We start from the raw sequence: 23,469 nt of genomic DNA, 5'->3' as shown, positions 1-23,469 counted from the left end.
CGTATCAAAGGCATTGACCACAGTGCTAGTATCCCTTATATAACCTGGGATATTAGGGATGAGTGGCTGGAGGTAATGATCCACCCATGCTCCAAGTTTTTCACCTAAGGAGCCTATGCCAGCAATGATCGGTCTAAGAGGAGGTGGAAAAACATTTTTATGCACTTTCGGTAATGAGTGGAAAATTGTACTACTGGGTGCTCTATATATAAATGTTCAAATATTTCTTTAGTAATAGCACCCGTATGTAAACCTTCTTTCAAAAGGGACAACAAATCCTTTTGTACCTGAGATGTGGGATTATATGCTACTTTTCTGTATATATCCTGATTGTTTAACATCTCAATATTTAGTTTTTTATAAAGACCAGCATTCATAATAACTATATTGCCGCCTTTATCGGCTTGACATACTAAAAGATCTTTATTTCTATCTAATTCCTGAAGAGCCTCTCTTTCCTCAAAAGATATATTAGAGGTTCGTATATTAGGTGCTCGATCTAGTTTAGCCAGGTCTTATTCAATTAGATCTTGGAATAAATCTAAAACCTGTGGTCTAGATTGTATAGGATAGAAGAAAGGATTTTTTAGATGAAAAGTAGATTTCAGAGAGATATCAGGAAAAACAGATTCACTCTCCAGATACTTTTTTGTCAGAAAAAAATCCTCTCTCCGATACTTGGCTAACACTGAAAGGTTTCTATGGCTGTGGTCACACACGTTGCATTTCTTGTGGCTATGCCCAGAAAAGCACATCTTTTCAATCTTACATTACTAATCAGACCTATAATATTAATTCTTTCATGAATTGTAATACTGATAATGTTATCTACCTTGCAGAATGTTTTCTTTGCAAATTACAGTATGTTGGTTGCACCACTGGGCCATTGAAAAAACGCATTAGGAGGCATCTATCTGATGCTAGTGACGCACCCCCTGGGCCATGTTGTGCTGCGTTGCGCATGCGGGGGATACCCGGAGCCGGATCCGATGGGGGTAGTAGTCTTCTTGTGGCGGTGACCCGGTCCGTGCCCAGGGTGTCAAACTAAGTGGCGGTGCTTGGCATAAGATGTTGTTTTGTTCGACTACGCCACCCGTTGATTGCGGCTATGAAGCCGCCGCTGCAGGGCAGACCGCTGAGGCCGGTGGTACGGTGGTGCAGCGTGGATGGTATAACCCCCAACGGGAGGGGTATAGCCTCAGGGCAGCTGGCGAAGCAGGGAGGAATGATGGTGGTCGTGGTGGTGTGACAAGGAATCACTGAGACGTGCGGTTGCAGTTTTCACAGCTTTACTCACAGTTCTTTATCAGGTCACTTGTGCGCAGTAAGGACCACCCGAGCCGTGCTGCGCCCACCAGGCGAGGGACCCGGCCAACTCCCAGGCAACTCCGGAGCGTGGTCCAAGGCTCCCCTCTCTTCCTTCCTACTGGCCGTCCCCACTAGGGACCCACCTTTGTCCGGCTCCCTCGGGCCTTCTGGTGGTGAAACCTTTCCCGGTTTCCCTGACCCTATATGGTATGCCTTCCTGGTGGATATGGTGAGGGGTCGCGCCAAGACTTGACCACGACCTCCGGTTCCTGGCTGAGGATAATTGGCCTCCACCAGTTTGGGATCCGGTACCCTGTTCTGCCAACCCTTCACCCGTTAACTCGTGGGATCTCAGGGTTCCATCTCTTCTTGCGTCTCTGGGCCTTTCCTGGTGTTCCTGTTCCTCCTTCTTCTTCTTTCTCTCTCTCTCTGCCTCAGGCCTCCTCTCCAGGCCTGGCTCTGGAGCTGGGCCCAGACTGAGCCACAGCTCCCTGTCAGCCCTCTCTGGCTGAACTCCTCTCTGAACTGACCCCTGTCCTAAGATGGTGCCCACCTTATATACTCCCTTCTGACTAGCACCCAATGGGCTCCTACCTATGCCCAGAGTCCCTCCCCTCTCTGCTCCTACACCACTGGGATGTTCCTCCCCCCTCCCCACTCCAGCCAGGGACAGAAGCTGTCATACCTGCACATCTATCTGGTGGGAGTACCGTTGGTCTGTCCCCCGGAAATGGGGTGAGTGTAGTGCATGCAGCTAACTGAGCTATGTTCCACACTCCATCCTTACCCGGGAGTGGAATACCACACCTCTGGATCGAGGTGCAATACCCCTGTAGCAGCCGAGTCCTCGGGGTGCTACACTAGCAACCCAAAAATCTTTAATTGTTCGTCTTTATCAAGACATTTTCAGCACATACATGGAGGAGATGTGTCTGGCTTTAAATTTAGAGCCATAGAAAAAGTTTATAAACCGTTTAGAGGAGGAGAATATAAGAGAAAAATTCTCAACAGAGAATCCTTTTGGATCTTTAGATTAGCTACTAGAATACCGCAAGGTCTGAACATCAGACAAGACTTAATATTACAATATACATAAACTAGATGGTGGCCCGATTCTAACGCATCGGGTATTCCAGAATATGTATGCGGCCGACCGGGCGCAATTAGCAGAGCGGTGTTTAAATTTGGCGCCAAAGTCGCTGATTGGTCGCGGCCGGCAATCAGCGGAGCGGTGTTTAAATTTGGTGCCAATCTCGCTGATTGTTCGCGGCTGGCGGCCGCGACCAATCAGCAGAGCGGTGTTTCAATTTTGCGCAATAATCGCTGATTGGTCGCGGCCAGCGGCCTCGACCAATCAGCAGAGCGTTGTTGAAATTTGGCGCCAATTTCGCTGATTGGTCGTGGCCGACGCATCGGGTATTCTAGAATATGCATGCGGCCGACCGGGCACAATCAGCAGAACGTTGTTTAAATTTTCCGCCAAAATCGCTGATTGGTCGCGGCCGGCGACCGCGACCAATCAGCAGAGCGGTGTCTAAATTTGGCTCCAATGTTGCTGATTGGTCGCAGGTGGCGGTCGCGATCAATGAGCAGAGCGATGTTTAAATTTGGCGCCAATAATGCAGATTGGTCGCGGCTGGCGTCCGCGACCAATCAGCAGAGCGTTGTTTAAATTTTGCGCCAATAATGCTGATTGGTCGCAGCCGCCGGCTGCGACCAATCAGCAGAGCATTGTTTAAATTTGGCGTCAATCTCGCTGATTGGTCGCGGCTGGTGGCCGCCGCCAATCATCAGAGCGGTGTTTAAATTTGGCACCAAAATTGCCGATTGGTCGCGGCCGGCGGCCTCGACCAATCAACAGAGCATCGTTTAAATTTGGCGTCAATCTCGCTGATTGGTCGCGGCTGGCGGCCGTGACCAATTAGCAGAGCGGTGTTTAAATTTGGAGCCAATCTCGCTAATTGGTCGCGGTCGGCCGGCGGCCGCGACCGATCAGCAGAGCGTTGTTTAAATTTGGCGCCAAAATCGCTGATTGGTCGCGCCCTCCTGCCGCGACCAATCAGCGAATTGTATTAGTGAGGACCGGCTGCCTGTGCGGCTACTTCCGCTGCGAGAAGCCGGGAGATGAGCCGCTCTCCGGTCCTCCCTTGACACCCTAGCCGCTGATCTCCCGACAGTAGCCGCATGGTGTTACTAAGGACTGGACATTTGTGTCCAAAATCGCTGATTGGTCGCGGGCAGCGTCCGCGACCAATCAGCACAGCAGTGTTTAAATTTGTCGGCAAGATCGCTGATTGGTCGCGGGCAGCGTCTGCAACCAATCAGCACAGCAGTGTTTAAATTTGTCGGCAAGATCGCTGATTGGTCGAGGGCAGCGTCCGCGACCAATCACCACAGCAGTGTTTAAATGTGTTTAAATGTGGCGCCAAGATCGGTGATTGGTTGCGGCCGCTATTTAAATGTGGTGCCCAAATCAATGATTGGTCGCGGGCAGCGTCCGCGACCAATCAGCACAGCAGTGTTTAAATGTGGCGCCAAAATCGCTGATTGGTCGCAGGCAGCGTCCACGACCAATCAGCACAGCAGTGTTTAAATGTGGCGCCAAGATCGGTGATTGGTTGCGGCAGCTATTTAAATGTGGCGCCCAAATCGGTGATTGGTTGCGGGCAGCGGCCGCGACCAATCAGCACAGCGGTGTTTAACTTTTGCGCCAAGATCACTGATTGGTCGCGGCCGGAGACCGCGACCAATCAGCGAATCGTATTGGTGAGGACCGGGGAGCGGAATCGTATTGGTGAGGACCGGGGAGCGTCGCTGCCTGTGCGGCTACTTCCGCTGCGAGAAGCCGGGAGATGAGCGGCTGCTCGCAGCAGAAGTATCCCGACCCACAGCGCCGCTCCCCGGTCCTCCCTTGACACCCTAACTGCATGGAGGTCAGCACCGCTGCCTGTGCAGCTACTTCCGCTGCGAGAAGCCGGGAGATGAGCTGCTGCTCGCAGCAGAAGTATTCCGACCCGCAGCGCCGCTCCCCGCTCCTCCCTTGACACCCTAGCCGCATGGAGGTCAGCGGCGCCGGCGGTCGGGGTCCTTCTGCTGCTAGCGGCCGGGAGATGAGCGCCTCGCGCCGGTCATCTCCAGGCTGCATCGCCGCTGAGCTCCGACCCGCAGATGAGCCGCTAACGGCCACTGCCGGACCAATGAGCGACGCGGGATTTCCTGGACAGACAGACAGACAGACGGGATAAGACGATTATATATATATATAGATTGGAAGGGGAGGGGAGAGAAGGAAGAGGAAAAAAAAGGAAAAAAAATTTTTAATTTTTTTTTTTTTTTTTTTTTCCGCTGCAATTCCAAATATCTCTGGGGGAGAATTTGATATGAAGATGAGATTCTATTATAACAAAGAAATTTATATGCTTACAGCTAAATTTATGAAATATTTATTTTCAAAGAGAAGTTATTCATACTAATTCTCAATCAGGATCAATAATGTTGTAGCAGAAAATCAATATCAGAGTTCTTAAATAATTCTATTCATTTAAGGTAACTCGTATTTTTTTCAGATTGTACTGTTTCATGATTCATATATATATACTCTGTATAACTGCTTTCTTTTGTAGTGTCAGTGAAATATAGTGGTTTTATTTTGTATTTTGTTCTACTGGCTTGTCACTTTTAATTCAACTCCTACCTAATAATTAATTAATTATTTACCATCTGTGTTTAGGTGGAGCCATGTTTGTATGCATAGTTATATATACCATTATGTCCCACAGTGACTTTATCCCATGATTAAGGCTAATACTTAGCTGAAACGCGTTGGGACTATCATGTCTTGTGTCCTAAAAGAGTGCCTGGAACCAGGGCTATTCCGCTGTCGGATCAACTCACACAGAGCCTCCAGCTGTTAACGATCGGGTGAGCTGATTTTTTTTCTCCCCTTCTCCCTTTCCTTGTTTGTCAAGTCTTTGCACTGGTTGCCCATCCACTACAGAATCCAATGTAAACTTATCATTCTTACCCATAAAACTCTCCACAGTTTTGCACCACCCTACATCTCGCCCCTCATCTCAGTCTACCAGCCTACCGTCCTCTCTGTTCCGCTAATGACCTAAGACAAACATCTTCTATAATCCGAACCACTCTTGTCTCCAGGTCTTCTCTCGTGCTGCACCAGTTTTTTAGAATGCACTAAAGCAGACAATTCAGTTTCAAGAGTGCCCTAAAATTAAAAACAGACTAGTGTAAAGAAGTGTATCACCTCACGTCACTAATCTAACTAACTATCTCCTGTTCTCTCTTCCACACACTCAGTAGGCACATTTTTATCTGTACTTGTACAGATCCTGGTTGGTAACTGGTTCATGCAGCATTATGTGAATGCCCCTGTTTATTATACTGATGGCTGGACCTTACATTATAAGCACTTTATTTTTACCTTTTGTGCTATCCCTATTCCCTCATAGATTGTAAGCTTGCGGGCAGGACCCTCGCTCTTCTTGGTAGGCGTTAAACTATCTGTTACTCTATAATGTCTTTTTTGTACAAGTCCCCTATGTTGGCGCTATAAAAATAAAAATGATCATTATTCCCTTTAAACACCGATAGCTGTGTTATTATACCAAAATGAAGAAAATGTTTGCTCAAAACACATAGGTATAGTCCACGGCACTACTATGGTATCTGTTAGGGTTTTTTTGTTGTATTTTTTTAGATGCATATTTTAATGACATTTCATAAAGAAGATATTTTTTGAGAAGTGATGGATCACATAAACTTAGTTTTCCACACTTTATGTGAAACTCCAGCTCCAAATACAATGCTAATAAATGCCTTATGAATAATAATTACTACAGTTACACTTTACATGTATAGCTTGTAGTACAGTGGGTACGGAAAGTATTCAGACCCCTTTAAATTTTTCACTCTTTGTTTCATTGCAGCCATTTGGTAAAGTCTAAAAAGTTAATTTTTTTTCTCATTAAAGTACACTCTGCACCCCATCTTGACTTAAAAAAACAGAAATGTAGAAATTTTTGCAAATTTATTAAAAAAGAAAAACTGAAATATCACATGGTCATAAGTATTCAGACCGTTTGCTCAGTATTGAGTAGAAGCACCCTTTTGAGCTAGTACAGCCATGAGTCTTCTTGGGAATAATGCCACAAGTTTTTCACACCTGGATTTGGGGATCTTCTGCCATTCTTCCTTGCAGATCCTCTCCAGTTCTGTCAGGTTGGATGGTGAACGTTGGTGGACAGCCATTTTCAGGTCTCTCCAGAGATGCTCAATTGGATTTAGGTCAGGGCTCTGGCTGGGCAAGTCAAGAATGGTCACAGAGTTGTTCTGAAGCCACTCCTTTGTTATTTTAGCTGTGTTCTTAGGGTCATTGTCTTGTTGGAAGGTGAACCTTCGGCCAAGTCTGAGGTCCAGAGCACTCTGAAAGAGGTTTTCATCCAGGATATCTCTGTACTTGGCCGCATTCATGTTTCCTTCAATTGCAACCAGTCGTCCTGTCCCTGCAGCTGAAAAACACCCCCATAGCATGATGCTGCCACCACCATGTTTCACTGTTGGGATTGTATTGGGCAGGTGATGAGCAGTGCCTGGTTTTCTCCACACATACCGCTTAGAATTATCACCAAAAAGTTCTATATTCGTTTCATCAGACCAGAGAACCTTATTTCTCATAGTCTGGGAGTCCTTCATGTGTTTTTGAGCAAACTCTATGCGGGCTTTCATATGTCTTGCACTGAGAAGAGGCTTCCGTCGGGCCACTCTGCCATAAAGGCCCGACTGGTGGAGGGCTGCAGTGCTAGTTGACTTTGTGGAACTTTCTCCCATCTCCCTACTGCATCTCTGAAGCTCAGCCACAGTGATCTTGGGGTTCTTCTTTACCTCTCTCACCAAGGCTTTCTCCCACGATCGCTCAGTTTGGCTGGACTGCCAGGTCTAGGAAGATTTCTGGTGGTCCCAAACTTCTTCCATTTAAGGATTATGGAGGCCACTGTGCTCTTAGGAACCTTGAGTAATGCAGAAACCTTTTTGTAACCTTGGCCAGATCTGTCCATTGCTACAATTCTGTCTCTGAGTTCCTTGGGCAGTTCCTTTGAGCTCATGATTCTCATTTGGTCTGACATGCACTGTCAGCTGTGAGGTCTTATATAGACAGGTGTGTGCCTTTCCAAATCAAGTCCTATCAGTTTAATTAAACACAGCTGGACTCCAATGAAGGAGTAGAACCATCTCAAGGAGGATCAGAAGGAATGGACAGCATGTGACTTAAATATGAGTGTCTGAGCAAAGGGTCTGAATACTTATGACCATTTGATATTTCAGTTTTTCTTTTTTAATAAATTTGCAAAAATGTCTACATTTCTGTTTTTTTTCAGTCAAGATGGGGTGCAGAGTGTACTTTAATGAGAAAAAAAAATTACTTTTTAGAATTTACCAAATGGTTGCAATGAAACAAAGAGTAAAAAATTAAAAGGGGTCTGAATACTTTCCGTAGCCACTGTATATTTACTTTTATAGGACTATAGCAACGTGATGATATTAAAGCCATATTATTATATGTAGTGTTCTATTCCAATTTATGAAACAACTACAGTAACTTTATTATTAATTATAATTAAAGTTACTGTAGTCGTTTTATAAATCGGGATAGAACACTACATATATGACTTTAATATCATCACTTTTCTATAGTCCTATAAAAGTAAATATATTAAATGCTATACATGTAAAGTGTAACTGTAGCTTCGGGATAAGTGTGCAGATTCCTGGTCACTATCTGATTTGAACATGTTTTGAGCAATTTTCTGTGTTTCTATTTGTAATGTGACATGGGGCGGTAGCCATGGGCGAGGTACTCGTCTCTTACACCCTGGCATGTTACATGAAGGTGGGGTGTGTGGACTTTGCTGGAGTGCCCGCCCCGGACACTCTCTTCATCTTGCATACCCTGTCCCACTTAGGCCCATTACCTCTGTGAGTTAGAATTCTGGGCCGTACTGCTAGGTGTCCTGTCCCCGGACCCATCTCCTGTCCCCGGACCCATCTCCATACGATCACTCTGTTCTTTCATTCACTTCTCTCTCTTTTTCTTCACTAGGATCTCGGTATCCTCCTTCTCTGTCTCCTCTCTCATTAGGGACACCCATGTCATGCGGCACTGCTCACACTAGACATTACTTAGGTCTGCTTTCTACGCACACTGAGCCCTTTGTGATGTTCTGACAGGAACCGTCTCTTGTCCCTTCAACTTTTCCCCTCCCACTCTGGGCTAGTCCCAACCATTACTAACTGCCCCTGTTAACTACCTGTTGCTGGGCAGAATACAATACCAACACTATAACACATTTCACAGTTCACATTACAGATCAAAATACTTTGGCAACAATGCATATATTTTTCAAGGTGGAACGTGGGCAATATGTCAATCTCCTTACATTTCCCCCTTATTTAATGATGGCCATCCTCGGCCATCCGGAATCTGGAAAACACCAACATATTCCTGCACATAACTTATATCACCAGCTGGATTCCTTTTCTTTTTCTTTAGAAGATGCCCAGACACTCTCCTGCAAATTACTTAGACCAGACCAGATAAAGTCTTTTTTCTATTACTTGGGAGACAGAGTCGGTCCTACTCGGTTAGGACCCTGGAACTTCTAACCATCCCAGTCTTTTTTGTTTTTCTCCTAACCCAACACGAGTACTTCGGGATAATCTAGCCCCACTGAACAAGGGACCTTGGGTCAACAACACACAGTACAGTCCTTCCCTTTAAGGATAGCCATTTTTCATCAAGTGCACAGTATATTGTCCCCACAGGATGGGGACACAGTTCTTCAATTCCACTACTGTTCATGAAACAGGTACACACACAGTCCCTTAGGGACGATGTCCATACTGGATTAGATTCAGTCCTTGACTGAGGGTGTAGGACCCTCTCTAGTGCTTGCAGCATCTCTGAAACCAGCATGGGAATGTACAACAAAACAAACAAGAGGTGTGGGGACATACTTCAGCCATCCATGGCCATTAACAAGGGGGAGTCCCGGACACGTGGGTGATAGACTCGCTGGAACTTTGGCCTTAAATGACGGTGCAACTGGCACAACACAGCCTTTATCAGCTTCCAACTGCCTTTCTTACTTATTTCCATCCTCGTCTTTCGCACAGACCCAGGTCTTTATCCTTACTCTGGCCTCCTGCACACACACTGCCGATTGCGCGCCCTGGGCTACGTACACCACAGTGGGATTCAGTGTTGCTACGGGCAGTCCCATGGATACCTCACTCATGAACCCAAATTCCTTTGTGGAACCGCAGGAACTTGAGACCACTGTTCTAGTTTCCTCCGCCACACATACCCCCGGACATGGGGGAATCAGGTCCCTCAGGGTGGACACTCCCACTCGAAGCAGCACCACCGCAGACTGTCTCTAAGTCTCGGGCTCCATCTTCACCCTGGAGATGGACACCACAAACCACCCTCTCAGACCATCTTCTTTTAAAAATTGTACCCATTCTCTTGGTCATAGACTGTGCAAGAAGGGAAGACCAGGACCACGTCACACAGACCAAGCGTTAATGTACACAATGTGCTTGGCACGCTCCCCCTCCAGAAAACCATACCACCTCTTGCGGTTGAAGCTCAGGACCATCCCCTGGGTCATATGCCGAACCAGATCCTCGCTTTCAGGGCCATCCAGCTGGGCTCGTACTCACTCCTCCCTTCTTTTCTTGTCCTAGATAACGCTGGTGATCCACTTCACCTTGGTGACAGGGGGCGCTCATCCGGGAGTGGGGATCACTTCCAGGGTGAGATCCTCCAGCCTCTGGGTCCGTAAGGCCTCCAGGCACTTGGCCTTTCCACGGGGCATGAACAGGCTGTAGTCAGAGGCTCAGACTCTTGCCTATGTCCGGCCTCCGTCTCCTCCATCAGGTCTCAACTCTTACTCCATCATCGCCCTCAAATGGCGCAACTATCTTCACCTGATCCTCTCTTCGAATGGCTCACTCTGCGCCAGACCTCCCTGTGCCAACAAAAATTCCCACTGCGCCATCACTATGGTACCGTACTGCAGTTTCTTCGACTTCCAACCCACAGATGGCGCTGTCGCTTCCATTGCTTGGTGCCCATCACGGCTCCCCCTTTTGCTGGGTGTGGTTCTCTTCGGCTCACCATCCCTTTGCTCTATCCCCTCACCATCCCATTTCTCTATCCCCTTCACCTGTTTTCTTGAGTCACACCTTACTGTACGGGTGACTTCGTATTACTGTAGCGGCCACTCCGTGCTGTAGGCTGGCACTTCCAATAATGACACTCCCTCTGGAGGGAGTGTCATTATTGAGGCGTAATGAGGCGTAACCTCTGGAGGGCTTGACAACTCTTTTGTTCTTTCTACGCCAACGATGAGCTAGACCTTCTATAATGATAGCCCCAACCCCCTAAGGAAGCCCTTGTGGTGAAAATTGTTGGGGTGGCTATGTGATTTTCGTTAGCACTAGGGAGGCCATTGTACGTCCAGGCAATAGTAATTCAGCTGAATCAATTTAAATCCATGGACTGCAGTCATGATGAATATAAGACTACATTGAACCTGAATCCGTTTGCTGAATGAATGATAAAGATCGGTTTGATCATCAAAAGTATAGAGGCAACACTGGCACACTAGTGTGTTTTTAAATGTATTTACCACTTTTATAAGTTTGAAATAAAAGTTATGTTTTAATGCATCTCTAAATCATGGTCTATTTACCCTTTGGGTCATTTAGTAATTTAAATAAAGCCACAGGCTCTGACTGCAGTAATGACAAGCAGATACCCCAGGTAGAGGAAGTCAGGAGATTGGAAACTGGAGAAGCCTTAGCTCTGCCCCCACTGAGCATCTTAATGATCTCTATTGAACTACACAGCAGGGCTTTGTGTGCTCTGCAAGTGCTGTCTATGGTATGTAAAGCCACTGGGAGTGGAAGACCAACACTGGGTTTGGGCAGAGTGGCCCACCAGGAATCTGCTCAGTTGGTCAGATGACCAGTCCAGGTCTGTGTAATTCCCTGCACTGCGAGTGACCAGAAGCACTGCTGTGGTATAAAAAACAATGTAGGGGACACAAGTCTACACCAGAGATGCATCTTCTTCATTCTCAGAATCATTAGCGGACACAAAGGTTGAAAGTGATGACAAACCATAGCAATATGACATCACTTTATAAGATGGGAGTAGCCTATTGCGTATCCTTGATCATAATGTTTTTGCCTGTAGCTTTAAGCATTTAACAGCTATATAGAGTTTTGATAACTATGTAAGTATTTAGATGAGGGTGTGCCTGAAACTTAATATTTTTCCCTATACAGAATGCCGTCTTGAAACTTTTAGGGTGCTGTCACATTGCGTTCAGTCACCCATTCGTTGAATCCGTCGGCGCTTGCATCTGAACTCCTCACAAAACGTGATTCGAGCGCATGCGCCGAGTGGCCCATAGACTAGAATGGTGCCGACAGAGCAAACGTGTGTTCTGTCGTGCATCATTTTTAGGAGTGTATGCCTACTTACAGTCTATGGCCCCGTCAGCGCATACTCTCGAATCCTGTTTTGCGGGGGGTTCGGATACAAGCCCTGACCGGCCAACAAATGGGTGCATGAATGCAATGTGAAAGCTCCCTTAGCCTTCAGTGAAACTTGTTTTAACTGTGCTCTATTCTCCAGGACAGATCAGATTTCATGGGCCAGGAGTATTCTTGAGTGACACCAAAGTTAACCTCTCTGCAGCTTCCAATGTGACTCACAGAGAGCAAAGCGCACACATAATGGTAAAGACACATGGTAAGTATGAAAATTGCCTCCGTCTTTCTGAAAAAGCATATAAGTTAAAGTACTGTATTGTAAAAGCTACAGCTGCACCCAGGCTGTAATGTCTGACCACTCTGTTACATAAGAAGGGCATACTGCTGATGCCAGTGATTAGCTCCAGCAGTCAAGTGTATAGACGGGATGTCATTGCTGCAACTAGATAAACAAAAAACACAGAGTGGTGGTGCCGGACGGTGTATGGTAAAAGAGTTGTCTTTTTTTCCAATAACTTTTTACATAGTAACATGGTAACGTAGGTTGAATGTAGACCTAGGTCCATCCAGTTCAATCTTTCTCCCCCAATTGTACGTCCTACACTAAGATACTAACTTACTGGGCCTTTTAGAAGGGTATGCTGATCACAGGTTTTTCCACTACTGATATCCCCAGTCCCAAAATGAAAGAAATGAGCATCACATAATGTCTAGTGTTGACCGAACACTAAAATGCTCGGGTGCTCGAAGCTCGGGCCGAGCTCGGCGTGATACTCGGGTGCTCGACCCGAGCAACGAGCCCAATGTTAGTCTATGGGAGACCCGAGCATTTTTGCGGCGGCACCCCGGCATTCTTTTAAAAGCCTAACAAGTGCCCAAAACGATAGTGACAGTGCTCAAATGACATGGGGACAGCATGGGGATCGCCCCAGGAAGCATTTCTGACGCCCAGGTCACTGCTTTCAACAACGTGGTCAGAGATATTAAGCCACTTTTAAGGGCTCACAATAAAACGTTCAAAAACGAAACTGAAACTGCTTTCCTGTGAAATATGTTAAGGAACTTCCTTTCCAGGGTAAAGACTTGTGTATAAGGTAAAATAAATAACCCCCCCCCAAAAAAAAATACTCCTCCACACCTTGGGCTATGTTAGCAAGTAGCATTTTTTATGCAACTATCCCCGTGCAAGTTCTTGTCCCAGGGCACTGTTCAATTGTACCTCTCCCATTCCTTGCAATGCAAGCGCAAGTATGCAGCCTGCCACCCACCCACCCCCAGGCTGCAATACCATACTGCTTGCTTGCACTTGAAATTGGGCCTTTTAGGCATGTGGAGGCGGAATCTGGCCACCACGTCATGGCTGCGTTGGCGGCCTGGAATCCATACTCAGTCGCCAGCCGCCCGGCGGCCGGGTGTCCATACACGATCCCCAGCTGCCTGGAGGCAGCCGGGTGTCCATAAACGGTCCCCAGCCGCCCCTATTTCTCCTGTCAACTTCCCCCCACACACTTTTCTTAGCCCAGCCTGCTTTAGGGCAGCATTGGACGAGACCACCAGAGAACCAGACTCCTCTGGTGGGCCCTGGCTTCTCCATCAGGGGAGTTGAGAGTGCCAAGGTGAGGACCATGATGATGATGATACAAGTTAGCATCTGCTTTGTTTTCTTGGAATGCAAGCGCATGTATGTAGTAGCGGCTAAGCCTGAGGTGGTCAGCGTTTTGGCGCATATCCTACCTCCTCCGAGGATTGCTGGATGTTTTCCTACTACTATCCCAGTTCTATGACTCCCGTTAAAACAAAGCTTCAGGTGATAAATGATGGATGAGGTAGTGGCAAAGGAGAAAGAGCAGGAGGAACAGGGACCGTTCACATCAATATCAGGCCAGTCAACCACATATGTCTTGTAGGATATGTTTCTGTAACAAAAGGAGCGGTTTGGCTACACAGTTATAGGGCATACAGTGAGTGCAATGCCTACCAAAAATTTTGAGGCACTCCAATGCCCCTTGGAAATAACATGGAGGTCAGACGGCCTTAACTAAACCGTTTTTTCCATTTATACCAACTGGGTCTCCTGTACACTGTTAGCCTAAGCAGTGAATGGAAGGCTTTCCAAAAATTATGAGGAACTTGCAATGCCCCTTACAAGAGCCATGCAGTACAGCATATTACAAACATAAGTCCCATTATTGGGGAGTGGTTCTCCCATAGTATTTGCTTATGCCTTCCAAGCAAAAGCTTCCAAAAATTAGGACGGACCAACTTGCAATGCCCCTTACAAGAGCCATGCAGTACAGCATATTACAAAAGTCACATTATTGGGGAGTGGGTCTCCCATAGTATTTGCTTATGACTTCCAAGCAAAAGCTTCCAAAAATTAGGACGGACCAACTTGCAATGCCCCTTACAAGAGCCATGCAGTACAGCATATTACAAACATTATTCCGATTATTGGGGAGTGGGTCTCCCATAGTATTTGCTTATGCCTTCCAAGCAAAAGCTTCAAAAAATTAGGAGGAAATGTAATGCCCGTTCGAAGACTCGTGGAGGTCCCAGTAGCTTAACAAGACGATTTTAATGTCCCTTACAAGAGACGTGGAGGTCAGAGTGGTATAACAAGACGCTTTTAATGCCCCTCAGAAGAGACGTGGAGGTCAGAGTGGTATAACAAGACGCTTTTAATGCCCCTCAGAAGAGATGTGGAGGTCAGAGTGGTATAACAAGACGCTTTTAATGCCCCTCAGAGGAGACGTGGAGGTCAGAGTGGTATAACAAGACGCTTTTAATGCCCCTTACAAGAGACGTGGAGGTCAGAGTGGTATAACAAGACCGTTTTAATGCCCCTCAGAAGAGACGTGGAGGTCAGAGTGGTATAACAAGACGCTTTTAATGCCCCTCAGAAGAGACGTGGAGGTCAGAGTGGTATAACAAGATGCTTTTAATGCCGCTTACAAGAGACATGGATGTCAGAGTGGTATAACAAGACGGTTTTAATGCCCCTCAGAAGAGACATGGAAATCAGAGTGGTATAACAAGACGCTTTTAATGCCCCTTACAAGAGACGTGGAGGGCAGAGTGGTATAACAAGACATTTTTAATGCCCCTTACAAGAGACGTGGAGGTCAGAGTGGTATAACAAGATGCTTTTAATGCCCCTCAGAAGAGATGTGGAGATCAGAGTGGTATAACAAGACGCTTTTAATGCCCTTACAAGAGCCATACAGTACAGCATCTTAAAAATATTATTCCCATTATTGGGGAGTGGGTCTCCCACAGTCTTTGCTCATGCCTTCCAAGCAAAAGCTGACAAAAATAAGGACGGAGGAAGTTTCAATAATGGCAACACGGACCACGGTCACCCTGGTGGTATAGTGGTGGTGGAGGCTGAGGATAAGGAGAAGAACATAAAACAGCCGAAATGAGGAAGCGTATACCCATGTGTGGGTGTGAAGCGGTGCATGGGAATACACCTCCTGAAATAACACAGTGGATTCGACTTTATGTTACTCTGCTGTCATTTGGTGGTGATGAGAAGTCTGGCCCAATCCAGCCCTTGTTCATTTTGATAAGTGTCAGCTTGTCAGCATTGTCAGTTGACAGGCGAGTGCGCTTATCAGTTATAATTCCCCCAGCGGCACTAAAAACACGCTCCGATAACACGCTAGCGGCAGGGCAGGCCAGGACCTCCAAGGCGTACAGAGCGAGTTCATTCCAAGTGTCCAGCTTGGATACCCAATAATTAAAAGGCACAGAGGAATCATGGAGGACGCTAGTACGGTCGGCAAGGTACTCCCTCACCATCTTTTGAAACTTTCCACTCCTTGTGAGAGTACCCCGCGCCTCAGGGCCTGTAAGGTGGGCGGGTGTCAGAAAACTGTCCCAGAACGTTGACCGTGTTCCCTTGCCTCTGTTGGATTGGAGTTGCCTTTCTCTCGCTTGTACGCTTTGGTTGGTCAATGAACTGTGACCTCTGCCGCTAGCGTGTTCAGATGGGAATTTTTTTAACAGTTCTGCAGCAAGGGCCTTCTGGTACTGGCCCATTTTTGTAGACCTCTCCACCTCAGGAATAAGAGAGTGAAAGTTCTCCTTGTAGCGGGGGTCTATAAGTGTCACCAACCAGTAATGACTGTCACCCAACATTTTGACAACGCGAGGGTCACGGTTAAGGCAGCGTAACAAAGTCAGCCATGCATGCTAGACTGGTAACGGGCAAGATTTCCGTGTCCTCACCAAGATGACGACTGACCATGCTCTCCTCCTCCTCCTCCCAACTGTGCTCAGGCCACCCACGCTGAACCGACGGCATGACACTTGTACAGGTACTACCGCCTACAGCGCTTGATAACAGCTCCTGTTCTTCCTCCTCCTCCTCTCCCTCATTGTCCCCCAATGCACATTGGGATGAGATGAGGCTGGGCTGTGTGTAATCGCCCACTACGGCTTCTTGATCCATCTCATCATACTCTGGCTGCAATGCCTCCTCTTTAATTCTCTGCAGAGAGCGTTGCAAAAGACAGACAAGTGGGATGCTGACACTAATGATGGCGTCATCGCCACTCACCATCTTGGTGGCTTCCTCAAAGTTTGTCAGGATGGTACGTATGTCAGACATCCAGGTCCACTCCTGAGGTCTTATGTGTGGAGTCTGACCTGAATATCGACGGCCTTGTTGCAGCTGGTACTCCACAACTGCTCTCTTCTGCTCACGAATCCTTTGCAACATGTGGAGGGTAGAGTTCCAACGTGTGGGGACATCACACACCAGTCGGTGTGCCGGAAGCTGCAAACGCTGCTGCAACACAGCAAGGGCGGCGGAAGCTGTAGCCGACTTGCGAAAATGAGCTGACAGGGGGCGTACTTTCACGAGCAGATCTGGCAACTCGGGGTACGATTTAAGAAACCGCTGAACCACGAGGTTAAGCACATGAGCCAGGCATGGTACGTGTGTGATCTCGCCTCGCCTCAGAGCCGCCACCAGGTTACGGCCATTGTCACACACGACCATGCCTGGATGTAGGTTCAGCGGTCTCAGCCACAGATCTGTCTGCTCTTTCACAGCTGTCCACAACTCACAAGCAGTGTGAGGTTTATCACCTAAGTTTATGAGTTTCAGCACAGCCTGTTGCCGCTTGGCGGAGGCAGTACTGCAGTGCTTCCAGCTTGTAACTGATGTGGTGATATCTGAGATGGAGGCTGAACATAAGGAGGAGGAGGAGGAGGATGATGCGCAGGAGCTGTACACTGTGGGGGCAACTCTGACTGACATAGGGCCCGCAATCCTCGGTGTGGGGATGATGTGTTCCATCCCAAGGTCCGACTGGGTCCCGGCTACCACTATGTTTACCCAGTGTGCCGTCAGGGAGATGTACCGTCCCTGGCCACAAGCACTTGTCCACGTGTCCGTTGTCAGGTGGACTCTCCCGGTAACTGCGTTGTTGAGGGCACGGCAGATGTTTTGGGACACGTGCTTGTGTAGTGCGGGGATGGCACACCGGTCAAAATAGTGTCGGCTGGGGACAGAGTACTGACGGACGGCCACCGCCATAAGTTTGCGGAAGGATTCCGTCTCCACCAGCCTAAAAGGCAGCATTTCCAACGCAAGCAGTCATGAAATGTGCGAATTTAGGACTGTGGCCTGTGGGGCGTTAGCTGCGAATTTCTGCTTTCGTTCAAAGATCTGGGATATGGACAATTGAACGATGCGGTGGGACGTGGACATGGACGTTGATGCTGTTTCTTGAGAAACTGCCATAACAAGTGAAGACTGAGAGGAGGGGGCATCTTTACATGCAGTATGGACAGGGGATTGCCTTGCACACACAACAGGGGGTTCTATTGCACGCACAACAGCGGAAGAAGCAGTGGTGACACCCGCTGACACTGGTCGTGGACCCTGGGGTTCGCCCCACAAAGTAGGGTGCTTTGCTGCCATGTGCCTGATCTTGCTGGTGGTGGTCAGGCTGGTAGTTTTGTCACCCCTGCTGATGCTGGCATGGCAGGTGGTACAAATGGCCTTTTTGGGGTTATCAGCAGAGTCTTTAACAAAATTCCAGACTCTGGAAGACCTACCGCTTGTACTGGCAACGTCCCTCGTGTTGGTGTTACGGGGAACGGTTGCCCGCCTTCTGTCTGCGGCCACCACACTGCTTCTTCCTGCCTGTTGGGGTACTCTGCCTCCCTCCCCCTGTGTGCTGCTGGCCTCACTCTGCATGTCTTCCTGCCACGATGGGTCAGTTACTAGATCATCCACCACCTCCTCCACTTATACTTGCGCACCACGATGCTCCTCCTCACTTCCTGGCAATTGTGTCTCATCATCATCCATCTCTTGTGACAAATTGCCAGTGTCGACTTCCTGTGTCCGTGGCTGTCCAAATATTTGGGCATTGCTACATGGGATCTCCTCTTCCACCACTTCAAGCGTAGCAGGCGAGGGGCACAAATATGGAAATGGACCAGTGAACCGCTCTTCAGAGTGTCCAAGTGTGGGATCAATTGCTGTCTGACGACACTCGGCATGGTGGGAGGAAGGAGCATCAGGGTGAGGAGGAGTATGCGGTCGAGATTCACGGCTACTAAGAGTTGACCGTGTGGAAGACAGACCGGAGGTGGTGGTGCTCAGGTAACTGGAGGTATTATCTGCTATCCAATTAATAACCTGTTCACACTGATCAGTTTGCAATACTGGTGTTGTTCTGTGCTTCCCTAGTAATTCAGTCAAGAAGTGGGAGCGAGAAGATGAGGCTGTTGATTGTGGCACATTTTCACCTTGGCCACGGCCCCGTCCTCTGCACGCACCATCACCAGAACGTCCAGTTCAACGTCCCTTGCCACGCGCCTTGCCCATTGTAAAGGAAGTAAAATAGCTTACACTCGCACTATCAATGGAAAAAGGGTAATAAAAAGTAGATTAGAACCGTGGAAGAGGAAAACCACAGTTCTATTTCTCTGGCCTACACCCGACTCTTTTAAACAATCAGAATAATCAGAGAGAAACTATTACTGTTTTTCCTTACGGAAAAAATACCAAAACCTGAATAATAGAGATTTTTTACCGTGGAACAGCAAAACCACAGTTATTGTTTACTGGTGTATACCAGACTTTTTAAAATATATAGATTTGCGGCTGAACAGTGAGCGACACACTCAAACTGTTTTTTTTTTAGATACCAAAGGCCCAAAACTGGATACTACACAGATTTTACCCGTTGAACTGCAAAACCACACTTCTGTTTCTGTGGCCTATACCAGACTCTTTTCAACAGATATATTTGTGTCTGAAAAATCAGAGACACACTCTTTTTTTTTTTTGGGGGGGGGGGGGGACACCAATAGGTTAATAAGACAGGTATTTGTACAGTGTGTAGGAGGGAAAAAAAAGAGGATTTAGATGAAAAAAAAGGATTTTTACTGGCCCCCGAGACCTGCAGCTAAGTCCAGCAATTTCAGAAACAGGAGCACACAGGACTGTAATACAGCGTTTGCTGGTATAACCACTGCGTCTCCTATACAGCCTGCCTGCCTGATATCTGGGATTGATATTAGTCCTGAGAAGGACTGTTTGTTCTGGCAGCCTTTACAGACCCTACACTAACTATTTCGCAGCAAAAATTTCTCCCTAGCTCAGCAGCGCTGTCCCTACACTGTCTGATCCGGAGCGTCTGTGTCCAAGATGGCGGCGCCCGGTTTTAAATACTCGAGGTGACGCTGTGCGGCCAGCCAATCACTGTAATGCCCACAAACAACATGGCTGCGGCATTACAGTGACTGGCTGGCAATCCCTGCATGTTCATTGGCTCTGTAAAGAGCGCCAAACATGCAGGGCGGAGACCCGAGCTCCCGCCCGAGTAACCCGGAAATGCTCGGTGCTCGGCGAACATCCCGAGAAGCGTGATGCTCGGGCGAGTACCGAGCAGTGTCGAGCATGCTCGCTCAATGCTAATAATGTCCATTGAAATCAATGGTCCAACAGTGTAATGCACAGAACATGCTAGATCGCCACAGAGAGAAATATGGCTATCCGCCTCCAAGAGGAAGCATTCTCTATTAACTTAGCCCTATGCCTACGTTCCCACGATGAGTTTTTTTTACACTGCGTATTTTCAAGAAAAATCAAGTAACTTATTTTACTTATTAGGTGCAAAAATGGTGGAGAAAATCTGCAACATCAAAAACTCACCAAACGCTCATCATGGAAACGTGGCCTTAAGCAGTAAACACATTTAACCCTATCCTATCCTTCCTGCAAGTGCAATAACTTTTGTATATTTCCTCTCACATAACCATATGAGGACTGTTTTTTTTTGGGGGGGGGGGGGACAAGTTGTACTTTTGAAAGACACCATTCAAATTGCCATATAATGAGCTGGAAAATGGGGAAAAAAATCCATGTGACGTGAAATTGCAAAAGATGAAACAAAACGCAATGTCAAATTGATATTTTGGGCTTTGTTTTACGGTATTCATATTTCCAAGTCAATTTTACTGCACAATGATTTTCAAGCTCAGTACAATTACGTCAACACCAAAATTGTTTCTTTTTTTTTTTAGTTTCCTGTATTTATTTAAGTGGTTAAAACAAATTTGGAAACAAAAAAATTTGATTGTGTTGCCATTTTTCAATATCCAAAGCCTTTTCATTTTGCGGTTAATGGAGCTGTGCGAAAGCATGCTTTTTGACAGGCGACCCAATGTTTTTATGGATACCATTATGGGGTGGATATGACATTTTGCAATATGTAGTGTATAATAGTGTATGCAATAAAAAGCTATCAAACCGAATTCTGGAGTTTAGATTTTTAGATCTTCTTCTTCTCTTTATAGCGTTTACCAATCGGGTTGATTAATTTTTTCTTTTGATCGTAGAATCATAGACGCAGCGATACCAAAAATGTGTGTGTATGTGTAATATATAGTACAGACCAAAAGTTTGGACACACCTTCTCATTTAAAGATTTTTCTGTATTTTCATGACTATGAAAATTGTACATTCACACTGAAGGCATCAAAACTATGAATTAACACATGTGGAATTATATACTTAACAAAAAAGTGTGAAACAACTGAAAATATGTCTTATATTCTAGGTTCTTTAAAGTAGCCACCTTTGGCTTTGATGACTGCTTTGCACACTCTTGGCATTCTCTTGATGAGCTTCAAGTGGTAGTCACTGGAAATGGTTTTCACTTCACAGGTGTGCCCTGTCAGGTTTAATAAGTGGGATTTCTTGCCTTATAAATGGGGTTGGGACCATCAGTTGTGTTGTGCAGAAGTCAGGTGGATACACAGCTGATAGTCCTACTGAATAGACTGTTAGCTGCTTTTTTCTTGCCATAATACAAATTCTAAGTAAAGAAAAACGAGTGGCCATCATTACTTTAAGAAATGAAGGTCAGTCAGTCCGAAAAATTGGGAAAACTTTCAAAGTGTCCCCAAGTGCAGTTGCAAAAACCATCAAGCGCTACAAAGAAACTGGCTCACATGAGGACCGCCCCAGGAAAGGAAGACCAAGAGTCACCTCTGCTTCTGAGGATAAGTTTATCCGAGTCACCAGCCTCAGAAATCACAGGTTAACAGCAGCTCAGGTTAGAGACCAGGTCAATGCCACACAGAGTTCTAGCAGCAGACACATCTCTCTAACAACTGTTAAGAGGAGACTTCGTGCAGCAGGCCTTCATGGTAAAATAGCTGCTAGGAAACCACTGCTAAGGACAGGCAACAAGCAGAAGAGACTTGTTTGGGCTAAAGAACACAAGGAATGGACATTAGACCAGTGGAAATCTGTGCTTTGGTCTGATGAGTCCAAATTTGAGATCTTTGGTTCCAACCACCGTGTCTTTGTGCGACGCAGAAAAGGTGAACGGATGGACTCTACATGCCTGGTTCCCACCGTGAAGCATGGAGGAGGAGGTGTGATGGTGTGGGGGTGCTTTGCTGGTGACACTGTTGGGGAATTATTCAAAATTGAAGGCAAACTGAACCAGCATGGCTACCAGAGCATCTTGCAGCGGCGTGCTATTCCATCCGGTTTGCGTTTAGTTGGACCATCATTTATTTTTCAACAGGACAATGACCCCAAACACACCTCCAGGCTGTATAAGGGCTATTTGACCAAGAAGGAGAGTGATGGGGTGCTTTTGCCAGATGACCTGGCCTCCACAGTCACCAGACCTGAACCCAATCGAGATGGTTTGGGGTGAGCTGGACCGCAGAGTGAAGGCAAAAGGGCCAACAAGTGCTAAGCATCTCTGGGAACTCCTTCAAGATTGTTGGAAGACCATTTCCGGTGACTACCTCTTGAAGCTCATCAAGAGAATGCCAAGAGTGTGCAAAGCAATCATCAAAGCAAAAGGTGGCTACTTTGAAGAACCTAGAATATAAGACATATTTTCAGTTGTTTCACACATTTTTGTTAAGTATATAATTCCACGTGTGTTAATTCATAGTTTTGATGCCTTCAGTGTGAATGTACAATTTTCATAGTCATGAAAATACAGAAAAATCTTTAAATGAGAAGGTGTGTCCAAACTTTTGGTCTGTACTGTATATACACTGCTCAAAAAAATAAAGGGAACACTTAAACAACAGAATATAACTCCAAGTAACTCAAACTTCTGTGAAATCAAACTGTCCACTTAGGAAGCAACACTGATTGACAATCAATTTCATATGCTGTTGTACAAATGGAATAGACAATAGATGGAAATTATTGGCAATTATCAAGACACCCTCAATAAAGGAGTGGCTCTGCAGGTGGGGAACACAGACCACATGTCAGTACCAATGCTTTCTGGCTGATGTTTAGGTCACTTTTGAATGTTGGTTGTGTTTTCACACTCGTGGTAGCATGAGACAGACTCTACAACCCACAGAAGTTGCTCAGGTAGTGCAGCTCATCCAGGATGACAAATCAATGCGAGCTGTGGCAAGAAGGTTTGCTGTGTCTGTCAGCATAGTGTCCAGAGGCTGGAGGCGCTACCGGGAGACAGGCCAGTACACCAGGAGACATGGAGGGGGCCGTAGGAGGGCAACAACGCAGCAGCAGGACCGGTACCTCCACCTTTGTGCAAGGAGGAACAGGAGGAGCACTGCCAGAGCCCTGCAAAATGACCTTCAGCAGGCCACAAATGTGCATGTGTCTGTACAAAATGTTAGAAACCGACTCCATGAGGGTGGTATGAGGGCCCGACGTCCACAGATGGGGTTGTCCTCACAGCCCAACACCGTGCAGGGCGCTTGACATTTGCCACAGAACACCAGGATTGGCAAAGTTGCCACTGACGCCCTGTGCTCTTCACAGATGAAAGAAGGTTCACACTGAGCACATGTGACAGACTTGACAGAGTCTGGAGACGCCGTGGAGAGCGATCTGCTGCCTGCAACATCCTTCAGCATGACCAGTTTGGCAATGGGTCATTAATGGTGTGGGGTGGCATTTCTTTGGAGGGCCGTACAGCCCTCCATGTGCTCGCTAGAGGTAGCCTGACTGCCATTAGATACCGAGATGAGATCCTCAGACACCTTGTGAGACCATATGCTGGTGCGGTTGGCGCTTGGTTCCTCCTAATGCAGGACAATGCC

The 23,469-nt window shown here is 46.8% G+C and overlaps 1 protein-coding gene across 1 annotated transcript in view; it reads left to right on the top strand.

The window, feature by feature from the left end:
* LOC141156737 (putative ferric-chelate reductase 1) overlaps window positions 1-23,469 on the top strand; it is a 93,585-nt gene that overhangs the window by 55,399 nt on the left and 14,717 nt on the right. The window contains exon 9 of the mRNA XM_073643065.1: window positions 12,032-12,148. Coding sequence (XP_073499166.1) covers window positions 12,032-12,148 — 117 coding nt within the window. The remainder of the gene's footprint in view (window positions 1-12,031; window positions 12,149-23,469) is intronic.

This window comes from Phyllobates terribilis, unplaced genomic scaffold (genome assembly GCF_046119375.1).
Source record: "Phyllobates terribilis strain yellow unplaced genomic scaffold, ASM4611937v1 Scaffold_8__6_contigs__length_399053987, whole genome shotgun sequence".
Classification (NCBI taxonomy): Eukaryota; Metazoa; Chordata; class Amphibia; order Anura; family Dendrobatidae; genus Phyllobates; species Phyllobates terribilis.
This window is presented reverse-complemented; position numbering and strand designations above follow the sequence as displayed.